The sequence below is a fragment of the Schistocerca piceifrons genome, chromosome X (assembly GCF_021461385.2).
Source record: "Schistocerca piceifrons isolate TAMUIC-IGC-003096 chromosome X, iqSchPice1.1, whole genome shotgun sequence".
Taxonomy (NCBI): Eukaryota; Metazoa; Arthropoda; class Insecta; order Orthoptera; family Acrididae; genus Schistocerca; species Schistocerca piceifrons.
Genome location: NC_060149.1, coordinates 921730121 through 921742726, shown reverse-complemented (window position 1 = coordinate 921742726; position 12606 = coordinate 921730121). Strand labels below are relative to the sequence as shown.

General features: G+C 41.9%; 1 protein-coding gene across 1 annotated transcript in view; it reads right to left on the bottom strand.

Annotated features, from left to right (window-relative positions):
* Positions 1 to 4661: 4661 nt before the first annotated feature.
* The window catches only part of LOC124721097, a 654343-nt gene continuing 646398 nt past the window's right edge, over positions 4662 to 12606 (bottom strand). Inside the window, exon 23 of the mRNA XM_047245917.1 lies at positions 4662 to 4977. Within this exon, the coding sequence (XP_047101873.1) occupies positions 4791 to 4977 (187 nt within the window). The 3' untranslated portion in view covers positions 4662 to 4790. The remainder of the gene's footprint in view (positions 4978 to 12606) is intronic.

The window sequence follows — 12606 nt, the reverse complement described above, 5'->3', positions numbered from 1 at the left end:
TAAACTGGGACCACTATTCCAGTGACCATGTACTGTGTTCTTGACACCAGGCTTTACGGGCTCTTGTGTGACCAGGGGTCAGTGGAATGCACCTTGCAGGTCTCCGGGCGAATAAACTGCGACTGTTTAGTTGTATGTAAACTGTGTGTCTGGAGACAACTGTTCCACTGGCTGTGGTGAGGACCCCAAGTAAGGCTACCTGCAGTACTCCATGGCCATCTGCGGGCACTGATGGTGAGATATCGGTCTTCTTGTGGTGTTGTACACTGTGGACGTCCCATACTTTAACGCCTGGACGTGTTTCCTGTCTGCTGGAATCATTGCCATAATCTTGAGACCACACTTTGTGGCACACTGAGGGCTCATGCTACAACCTGTTGTGTTTGACCAGCCCCCAGTCGCCCTAGTATTCTACCTCTCATAACATCATCGATATGTGTTCTTTGAGCCATTTTCAACACACAGTCACCATTAGCGTGTCTGAAAACATCTGCACACTTACTCGCTGCATCATACTCTGACATGCACCAACACACCTCTGCATATGTGGACTGCTGCCAGTGCCACCGTGCAAAGACTGCAGGTCAAATGCACTACGTGGTCATACCCCGAGGTGATTTAAACCCACAAACCACCCACCAGAGCATTGTTTCACCATGTATCAGCATTATCCTTAATTTATGAGCATGAGTGTAGTTGCTTCCAATATGGTGAAGGAGTGGACCACAAATCAAAAGACTTGTAAAACTGTGCCCGAAAACACCTTGGTTATGGAAAATGACCCAGGAATATTACATGAAGAAGAGTATAAAAAGTAGGGTGTATGAAAAGATTGTTGAAACATTTCTAGATGATATTCCAATTGTGGATCAAAGTGTAATAAAAACTTCATAAAAGAGCTCAGAAAGGTGGAGGCTTTAGAAAGAAGCAGAAAAGGAAAGGGTGAATTGTATAAACTAATAAAAAATTTCTTGTACTATGTTCATTATTGTATTATTATGGTACATCCATTATTTTACATTACCAGATATTTTTCTTTACAAACAATCAAGAACGCTCTGTTCCTAGCATATCAAATCTTCATGATTCTCAGAGGAGTGTAGATGATTCAGAAAACAAATCCTCATGTGTGGCTAGTCATTCTCATCTTCCCAGTGCTGTCTGTTTCCTTGTTGCAACATGCCCTGTTTGACTCTTGGAAGTGGCTGGTTATCTGAATGAGCTATAGGCCTCGACGACACAGTGTGGCTCATTCACTCTGTTCCCGGTAGAGTTGAGCTTGAGTAGGCACAGTGCTCTAGGTGAGACCACAAACTTCTTGCAGTCTCACCATATGTGGTTGCTCACTACAAGAGATGATGCGGATACTGGTTATTTTCATGTGGGACTTTCTGACTGATGTCTTTTGGAAAAATTCAGCCACTATGTATTTAGAGGGTAGGATGATGATGAAGCATATTGTTGAAACTGGTTGCCAGTATACTGATAATGAAATGCTGGTGGTTTAGAAGAAATAACACGTGACACTAACAAAAGTGCAGAAAAGTTTATCGTAAAAGTAATTACTACCACCACTACTACTACTACTACTACTACCACCACTACCACTACCACTACTTCTACATCTATTAAAGAAAAATGAGGAGGCCCGTCCTTCCTTGCCTCCTGTGATCAGCCACCACTGCTCTGTTTGATTTTGTTTTTACACTGCTTGACAATTGATAAGAAACAGAGACATTGTTGGACACAATAATCACAGATAATGATTGATGATATGAAACACAGTACATTCGTAATAGAGGTGGGGTGGTATATGAGACACTAGGGTTATGTATCAATCCTCTTGTGGTGTGGTGGTCCATTTACAACCTCCAGCACAGTCTAGCATATCACTTCCACTTTCAGCGGTCTTTTTTTTAATTGTGAGATGACATTTATGGACACATACTTTACTGTGGCCACAGTAGTGACACTTTGACTGTATTTGAGCTATCCAACTGCTTGTCCATGATTGTAAGCACCTAAATGATGTCTTACAAGCACGTTGTCATGCCAGACTGTGCACTAATCAGTTCCACAACCACCTTTGTCAAACACTGTACTGAATGAACTGTTGAATGCATACAGAGTGTTTATGCTCAGGTTTTGCTGCAATAAACATGTCTCACCCTCTACATTTCCTATTGCTATCATTGGTTGGGTGTTCTATGGCAATTTTCAGTTGTTCTGTAGTATCTGACAGTTTTTCCTTGTCAACTGTTAGTGATTTCTTAGCATTTGTCAAACACTGTATATATCTGTGTACTTAGCTGACCAAAAATCCTGTTCATTCTACCACCAAGCTTCATTAATTCCCACTGTATCTAACTGTGATGTATCCATTTCCCTTCATAAATTTTCTAACCTACCCACCTCATTCAGGGATCTAACATTCCACTGTTGAATACATAGAATGCCATTTTTGTTTTTCCTGATGACAACAACCTCCCAAAATAGTCTCTGCTGGGAGCTCCAAATGGGAAACTGTTTTATCTCCAGAATATTTTACCCAAGAGGATGCCATCATTATTTCCTCATAAAGTAGAGTTTCATGCCCTTGGGAAATGTAATGACTGCAGTTTCTCCTAACTTTTCGCAGTTCAAAATAGCAGCAGAGCAAGGCCATGTTGGCTGATGTTACAAGGCCAGATCAGTCAATCATCCTGACTGTTGTCTCTGCAACTATTGAAAAGACTGATGCCCCTCCTCAGGAACTACACATCTGATGGCCTCTTCAGAAAAACCCCACCATTGTGTTGATTGGCGATTCCATGGAGTGCTGTGTGCACAATGACCATATACATGAAATTAGAAAGGAGATCAGTGTTGGCCGTAATACTGATGGTTTATTGATAGCAAAATCGATTTTCAATCACATAGTGATCATCTTCAGTGCTGTCATGTACAAATTAAACTCATAGGAACTGGTATCAAGTTATTATCAGTAACCAAAGCTAAGAAATGATCACAATAAGAGTTATTATCACTGAGAGTTATTATCACTGATCCTATGAGTTTAATTTGTACACGACAGCACTGAAGATGATCACTATGTGATTGAAAATCGATTTTGCTATCAATAAACCATCAATATTATGGCCAACGCTGACTTTCCTTCCAAAATCCCTCCATTGTGGTTGCACCTACAGTACAGCTATCTGGATGCAAGCCACCTCACCTCAGCAAGATCTATGGTTCATGGGGATTATCTCATGAAAACTGCAAAGTTATTGCATAACAGTGATGTGTACAATTACGGAGCCAAAGTACAAACAAATATCCATCAAATTTTTTCCAGAGCATCATCCTATCAGAAAAATGTTATCCACCATGGTGTCACATTATAACACATTAGCACATCTGAAGGAAAAAAATTGCTCTACAGACTTTTTAGAAACTAACTAAAGGCTTTCCTAATAAAGCACTGTTTTCATTCTGTACAAGAATTTCTAATTACAGAAAAACAGTAATTATTCATCACGTATGACTCAGTCAACTAAACACAGATTGTAAGAATGTTTATATAATTTTCCTTTTTTGTTTATACCGTATGTCATGTTATATTATGTTAATTTGATCTGCCCAGTAGTGCTTGTACTCCTTGTACTGTGTGGTAAAGCTAGACTGGTAAATATATTATACAATGCAAAGAGTGAAAGACTACTGCTGTCTGTTCTGTTATGAGTTGTTCAGCTATTACAATGCCATTAGTAACTCAAATATTTACATTGCCCAGTCTACTTGTATGGACATACTGAAATGTAGATTAACTCTATGTTGTGTGCATAATAGAATATAGTAACATCTGGTGTTAGAAATATGGTTCTGTTATAAACAGTTTAGCTAAATAGAGTGGCTTGTTCTAAATTATATGCAATTATGTATACTTCCCTTTATATATAAAGATATTGTCTGTCTGTGAGAAACTGGTTATAAACAGAAAAAACTGTTACAAGAAATTTAAAAGAAAATAAATGAAGAGTTCTTTCAATATCTCAGGTTTTGAAACAAAGCACTGTTGGAGTTTTAAAAATACTTTTTCGTTCTCATGTATACCTCATATGCACAAATATTGACACATTTGACTCCTGTATGCTGTAGGTTTTTAGCATTCAAAAGTTTTTCTGTGTTAGTTCACTAATAGAAAATATTAATTTGTGATAAGAACAAATGCTAGTTGTGGAGCTCGGTGGATTCATTATTTGGCACGGTTATTTGTCAGGTTTTTGCATTCGTATCCAACCTTGTATTCAGATATAGGCAAAGCGAGTAAGTCAATTAAAATTAATATGGATGTTAAAGAGCATAATAGGAAATTTACAAAAACTAAGCAACAAATTTTAAAATTTTGTGATGGACAGGTATATAAAAATTATGACTGTTAACTGAATGGACTTTGTTCTAAAGCTCAGCTGTCAATCATCTTTTTCTATGTGCTTGTCTACTGCTCAATGAATGTACTCCTTGGTGAGAATTTTTCTGTCTTCAGATATTTTAATTTGAGCAAAAAACTTCATTATGTACTATACATATGGAATTTTCTGTTTTATTGACTGTAGGAGGAAACTGGATTAGGAGACATTAGGAAATAAATATAAAAAAACATTAAGCCACAGAAACTATTACTGTTTTATGTAGTTTACTATTTCAAAAACTCAATGAAACACATAAAGTACATAATTTGACGGTACTGCATGTTAGCATTTGCTGCCTGTACAACTGGAGAAATATTTTAACTGTTTGTCATATTCTCAGTGTAGTGATAATACTTCACCATTATCATTATTTGAATCTCCATTAAAGTCTCCACAAAGACCGCATGTCTGGAAACTATATAATGCTGGAATGTTGACTGCCATAAAATGACCATTATACTGCACCCACAGCTGTGTGGTTTTTGAGCTTATTTCAATAAGGCCATTCTCATGGAGGGTGAGCCTAGAAAAGATAAAAGTGTGCAATAGCCGGGATTTTCACAATAATACATATTTCTTTATCACAAACACCATCTATTGAGCCATTTAAAATTGAAAAATAGAAACTTCAGGTCTTTTTAATTGTGCCTGTCTCCAACTGGATGTGTCATTTAAAATTGGTTATTTATGTCCTATTGACAACTCAACACCTCTACTATTCAATGAGAATTTATATTTACTTTTAAATTAAGACTTCTACCTGCTGAGCAGAATTTTCTTATCATATCTCATTTGCCTTGGATTCTTTATGGGAAGAGAGAGAGAGAGAGAGTGAGTGAGAGGGGTGGGGGAGGGACAGGGGAGTGACTGGAGTTCCAGCCTGGATGGGAAGCTAATACAGCCATTCACAACCGTCTAATTGCAGATCTTGCATGTAGTTGTCTTTTTCAATAAAATTCATAATGTCTTATATCACAGATGATACTTCATTTCTTACAGCACTGTACACAGTCATTTTGTTAAAAAAAAAAAAACAGCATTATTCATTTGAGATGTTGGCAGAATTACACAATGCAGCTCGATTTGAGTTTGTCGGATGAATTTCCATGCTCAGTGAGTTCAAAAGAGGTTTTAAGTGACCTACCTCTATTTTCAAACCTTCCCCAGTCCATCCCTCTTTCCTTCTTGAGAGAGGAGCTAACAGTTGCAAAAGCTAGAATATATATGACGGTAGTATCTGTTCCCGAAAGAACAGTTACCGTTAGTGAGCGTGCAGCTTTGCTAGAATGAAATGATAATTAAATGGACACCCTCGCTGCAACCAGGCAATAGTTTTTTTTTCTAGAATAGTTTTTTTCTACCTTTATATATATTTGTATTGGCAGTACTTAAAATTTTGCCCATTAGAGATACTGTAAGCCATCCTCGCTCCTTGCAGTTTTATAGTTTTCTCAAGCAAATTTTGCTTTTGATACAACTGACTCTTATAAAGACAAAACACCTAAAATATAACATATGTGACAGCTCTTAAGGAGAACTAAAATTAGAAAGCTAGGCCCACATCTTCACATCTTTTAAATTTATACTTTTGTTTTGGTTTGTGCATATACACTCCTGGAAATGGAAAAAAGAACACATTGACACCGGTGTGTCAGACCCACCATACTTGCTCCGGACACTGCGAGAGGGCTGTACAAGCAATGATCACACGCACGGCACAGCGGACACACCAGGAACCGCGGTGTTGGCCGTCGAATGGCGCTAGCTGCACAGCATTTGTGCACCGCCGCCGTCAGTGTCAGCCAGTTTGCCGTGGCATACGGAGCTCCATCGCAGTCTTTAACACTGGTAGCATGCCGCGACAGCGTGGACGTGAACCGTATGTGCAGTTGACGGACTTTGAGCGAGGGAGTATAGTGGGCATGCGGGAGGCCGGGTGGACGTACCGCCGAATTGCTCAACACGTGGGGCGTGAGTTCTCCACAGTACATCGATGTTGTCACCAGTGGTCGGCGGAAGGTGCACATGCCCGTCGACCAGGGACCGGACCGCAGCGACGCACGGATGCACGCCAAGACCGTAGGATCCTACGCAGTGCCGTAGGGGACCGCACCGCCACTTCCCAGCAAATTAGGGACACTGTTGGTCCTGGGGTATCGGCGAGGACCATTCGCAACCGTCTCCATGAAGCTGGGCTACGGTCCCGCACACCGTTAGGCCGTCTTCCGCTCACGCCCCAACATCGTGCAGCCCGCCTCCAGTGGTGTCGCGACAGGCGTGAATGGAGGGACGAATGGAGACGTGTCGTCTTCAGCGATGAGAGTCGCTTCTGCCTTGGTGCCAATGATGGTCGTATGCGTGTTTGGCGCCGTGCAGGTGAGCGCCACAATCAGGACTGCATACGACCGAGGCACACAGGGCCAACACCCGGCATCATGGTGTGTGGAGCGATCTCCTACACTGGCCGTACACCACTGGTGATCATCGAGGGGACACTGAATAGTGCACGGTACATCCAAACCGTCATCGAACCCATCGTTCTACCATTCCTAGACCGGCAAGGGAACTTGCTGTTCCAACAGGACAATGCACGTCCGCATGTATCCCGTGCCACCCAACGTGCTCTAGAAGGTGTAAGTCAACTACCCTGGCCAGCAAGATCTCCGGATCTGTCCCCCATTGAGCATGTTTGGGACTGGATGAAGCGTCGTCTCACGCGGTCTGCACGTCCAGCACGAACGCTGGTCCAACTGAGGCGCCAGGTGGAAATGGCATGGCAAGCCGTTCCACAGGACTACATCCAGCATCTCTACGATCGTCTCCATGGGAGAATAGCAGCCTGCATTGCTGCGAAAGGTGGATATACACTGTACTAGTGCCGACATTGTGCATGCTCTGTTGCCTGTGGCTATGTGCCTGTGGTTCTGTCAGTGTGATCATGTGATGTATCAGACTCCAGGAATGTGCCAATAAAGTTTCCCCTTCCTGGGACAATGAATTCACGGTGTTCTTATTTCAATTTCCAGGAGTGTATATTATGGAACTGCACATGTTAAAAGTAAATATGATAACCAAACATAGAGTTATTCACTGTAACAATTTTCAGTGTGTTTTTTAAAACATTCCTTGCGTATTTTCCTACAGATAAAAAATCATTTTCTGAAAAACACCTACAATAAATTAGTGGTATTTTAGAAATTTAAAGCAAATTTGCAGCTTATAATGAATCTAAGGTTCTCCTGTTGTGTAACTCACACAGGTGATGTTTTTGGTGAAAATCAAAAGGTACAATATGGGTCAGCTTTCCTGAAGATATACAGGCTAAGTCATTACATCTACCACAATTTCTACAGTCTGCACCAAAACACTATTTAGACTTAGTTTATGTGTTGGTTAGCTGGGATCTTCTGTTCCCATTGATTAAATTGTCTGTGGTATGTTTTTCTGTAGCATTGTTCAGAACACCGTCACAATGTGTTCTACTCTTGAGTAAACAACTTTATGCTGCCTTAGTTCACTGCATTCCCACAAGATGTGTGTGTAATTTAGCATGATCATATATTTTGTAGGTAGTGAGAATCATGTTTCACACTGACATTTCTAGCACCATTCTTCATCTACGTAGCTTATCTGGCGAACACAAGTTCCTCCACAGCTGCAAAATTTGTGTTAAAATACTTGGAATAGAGGGCTGTGTAATGCTGGAACGGGAACAGCGAGGGGCTCAATGAGTAAGGACAATGATTAATGATGGCTGAGACCAGGAGGGTTATGGGAACATAGGATATATTGCAGGGAGAGTTCCCACATGCACAATTCAGAAAATCTTGTGTCAGTGGGAAGAGTCCAGATGGCACAGGCTGTGAGGCAGTCATTGAAATGAATAATGTCGTGTTGGGTGGCATGGTCAGCAATGGAGTGGTCCAGATGTTTCTTGGACACAGTTTTTTGGTGGACATTCATGTGGGCAGACAACTTGTTGGATGTCATTCCCATGTAGAATGCAGCACAGTGGTTGCAACTTAGCTTGAATATCACATGACTGGTTTCACAGGTAGCCCTGCCTTTGATGGAATTGTGACCAGACTGGAGAAGGAGATGGTGGTGGTGGGAGGATGCATGGGACAGGTCTTGCATCTAATTACAGGGGTGTGAGCTATGATGCAAGGGTCTGGGTGCAGGGGTTGTGTAGGAATGGTTGAGGATATTGTGTAGGTTCAGTGCGTGCCAGAATACCACTGTGGGACAAGTGGGAAGGATAGTGGGTACTAAGTGATGAGGGGAATGCTCCCCCGTGGCCAGACAGTGGGTGTTTGGGAGGTGGTGTGTGGCTGGAGAGATAAGGCATGGGAGATCTGTTTTTGTACAAGGTTGGGAGGGTAATTATGGTCTGTGAAGGCTTCAATGAAACTCTCGGTTTATTTCAAGAGGGATCACTTGCCACTATGGATGCAAAAGCCACTGGTGGCTAGCTGGTATGGAAGAGACTTCTTGGTATGGAATGGGTGGCAGCTTTCAAAGTGGAGGTATTGATGGTGGTTGGTAGGTTTGATATGCACAGAGGTACTGATGTAACCATCTTTGAGGTGGAGGTCAACATCTAAGAAATTGGTTTGTCGAGTTGAGTAGGACCAGGTGAAGTGAATGGGGGAGGTGTTGAGGTTCTGGAGGAATGCTGATAGGGTATTGTCATCCTCAATCCAGGTCATGAAGATGTCATCAGTGAGTCTGAAGCTGATGAGGGTTTTGGGATTCTGGGTGTTTAGGATGGCCCACGAATGGTTGGCATAGGATGGTGCCATGCAGATGCCCATAGCCATACCCCGGATTTCTTTGTAGATAATGCCTTCAAAGGAGAAGTAATTGTGGGTGGGGATGTAGTTGGTCATGGCGACTAGGAAGCAGGTTGTTGGTTTGGAATCTGTCAGGTATAGGGAAAGGTAGTGTTCAATAGCAATAAGACCAAGGGCATTAGGGATGTTAGTGTAAATGGAGATGGCATCCATAATGACAAGCTGGGCACCATGTGGTAAAGGAACAGGAACTATAGAGGGTCGATGGAGGAAATGGTTGGTATCTCTTATACAGGAGAGTTCGTTGTGGGTAACAGGCTGAAAATGTTGGTCTACAAGAGCAGAGATTCTCTCAGTGGGTGCATGGTAGCCAGCTACAATGGGGAATCCAGGATGATTGGGTTTATGGTCTTTAGGGAGCATGTAGAAGGTAAGAGAGTGGGGAATGGCAGGAGTGAGGAGAGAGATGGGCTCTGGGGAGAGTTTCTAGGATGGGCCTACTGATTTGAGGAGAGACTGGACAACCTGCCGCATTTCTGGAATGAGGTCACTGTGACAGAGTTTGTAAGTGGATGAATCTGACAGCTGGCAGAATCCTTCTTCCACGTAATCATTGTGGTTCAAAACCACAGTGGTGGAGCCTTTGTCAACAGGTAGGAAAATAAGGTTGTGATCAATAGGTGGTGGACAGCAGTTCTTTCTGTGGATGTAAGGTTAGCTTGGATTTTGAGGGATTTGGGGAATAATGGTGAGACAATGTTTGATGTTAAGAAATTCTGGAAGGTTAACAGGGGGCGATTGGGGGCAGTGGGGATGGATCACAACTGGAAGGAGGAGAGCACTGAGTCAGGCAGGGTTCAACATTGATCTTAGATTTAGTCTGATTGGTAGTGTTGGTTGTGAAAAAGTGTTTCCACTGTAGGAACCAGGAGGAGGAGTGAAGTTCTTTAACAAATTCAGTGTGATTGAATTTGGGAGTGGGGCAAAAAGTAAGGCCTCTGGAAAGGACTGATACTTCTAAGGGGTAAGATTTTAGGCCAGAAGTTCAGCACTGTGTTTTTGGGTCTGTTTAGGTTCTGAATTCTGTGTGGTAGGGGAGGCAGTTTTTGAGGGTGGGGTACATGTGTCAGCTTCATCCACATACAAACCCTGACACAGTGCCCCATTCCAGAACTCCAGCAGGTTGTCCAGTCTCTCCTCAAATGCACAGGCCCATCTCAGAAACTCTCCCCTGAGCCCATCTCTCTCCTCACCCCTACCATTCCTCGCATCCGTACATTCTGTATGCTTCCTGAAGTTCATAAACCCAACCACCCAGGATGCCCCATTGTGGCCAGTTACTGTGCCCCCACTGAGAGAATCTCTGCTTTTGTAGACCAATATCTTCAGCAGACTAACACCGTCGTCAGTCTATTACCCACAACCTACTACCCTATACAGGGTGTCTCATTTATCTTGACCACCATAAATAACTGTTTGTCCAGATGCAAATTACAAAATGTTTCAAGCTAATGTTCTTTAGCCATCAGGAAGACATCAATCACCATGATTGCCTTTGTTGTAGCTTTGTTTTTTACAAAGATATGAACTGCGGTATGACTTTTTCAAATGGCACCCTGTATTTTTTTATTTGGTAATTCATTTCCTCTCCTAAAGACCTATTCAAAAATGTATCAAAGTGCACCCTTCACTGAAACACAATGTCATTAATTACATAACACAACATTGACGTAACGATCCCAGTACTTAGTGCAGGTACTTGGGGTAATGGAACACATCCACGTGCTGACGTTGACAGAGGACAAATGTAAACATAAGTAGAATGCACACCTGTCATTCCGTCAACCATTGTCAGTTGAAGAGTTGTGTGAGTAGAATGTACACCAACGAAGAGAAGGTAGAAATGCTACTCATCGGCGGGGAATGTTAGTTACCAGAACAGTAATTGCAATACCGTTTTCTTATGTACAGATACATTTAGTACAGTAGTTTAGTCCTTTTAAATACTGTAGTGTAGAGTAGGCATACAGTAAAGGCTGTCCTTCCTACAAACTGCATCGACATAACATCTCTTTTATTGTTGTTGTTGAAGGTAGACGAAATGCTACAGGGTAGCGGAGCTGTACAGAGAGTGATATCCTGACAATAACCCACCTTCCCAGTGAATGTTTTCTCATCTTGTTGCAACGCTTCAGGAAACAGGAAGTTTCAACCCACAACAACGCAATTGTTGTAGCACTTGTACAGATGAAGCTGCCGAAGTTACTGTTCTCTCTTCCGTTGCTATGAATCTGCTTGTGAGCATATGGCAGCTTGAACATGAGATTGACATTCCTAAAACCAGTGTACATCATAATCTTACATGTCACTGGTTCCATCCTTGCCATGTACACCTACATCAACAATTGCATGGGAATGATTTCCAGAATTGTGTACAGTTCTATCAGTGGGCGCAGGAGCAAATCCTTGCCAACCCGAACTTCTTCTCCAATGTTCTATTTACCAATGACTGTTCCTTCTCAAACAAAGGACAGGTAAATACAAGGAACATGCATTATTGGTCCAGTGACAACCCACGATGGCTTAGACAGGTGGAACATCAGTGCCAGTGGAGAGCTAACGTCTGATGTGGGATGCTTGCTACTACAATTGTTGGCCCTTATTTCATCAATGGTAATCTAAACAGCACAGTGTATGCCAACTTTCTCAGATGAATTCTTCCTCATCTTCTGGATGAAGTGCTGCTAAGAACCAGAATGCTTATGTAGTATCAACACGATGGACGCCCAGCACATAATGCCTTGCGTGCACGTCATGTTCTGAACTGAAGGTATCCTGCCAGATGGACTGGTCGAGGACGAACAGTTACTTGGCCTGCTAGGGATACTGATTTATATCCTCTGGACTTTTTTCTTTGGGGATGCATTAAAGACGTTGTCTATCACGATATTCCAACAACTCCAGAGGACATATAGAAATGTATTGTGCTTGCTTGTAATTCTCTTCAGCAGACAACACTGGAAGCAGTAAATAATTCTTTCATTCAATGAGTGCACCTGTGTATCGGTATCCAGGGTCACCACTTTGACCACTTTTGAATGTTCTACTCCTGGGCAGTGGTACAGGAGAGTCAAAGCCAATTTTGTGTTATGTTTTTACTTGGTTTTCATTTGCTTTGTGACAACTCCAGTAAGTGGATGAGTTTGTGATCCCAGGCTCAAAGTCATTGTTGTGTTATGTAATTAATACCATTGTGTTACAATGAATGGTACACTGTGATACATTTTTGAATAGGTTTTTAGAAGAGGAAATGAATTACCAAATAAAAAATACAGGGCACCATTTAAAAAAGTCATGCC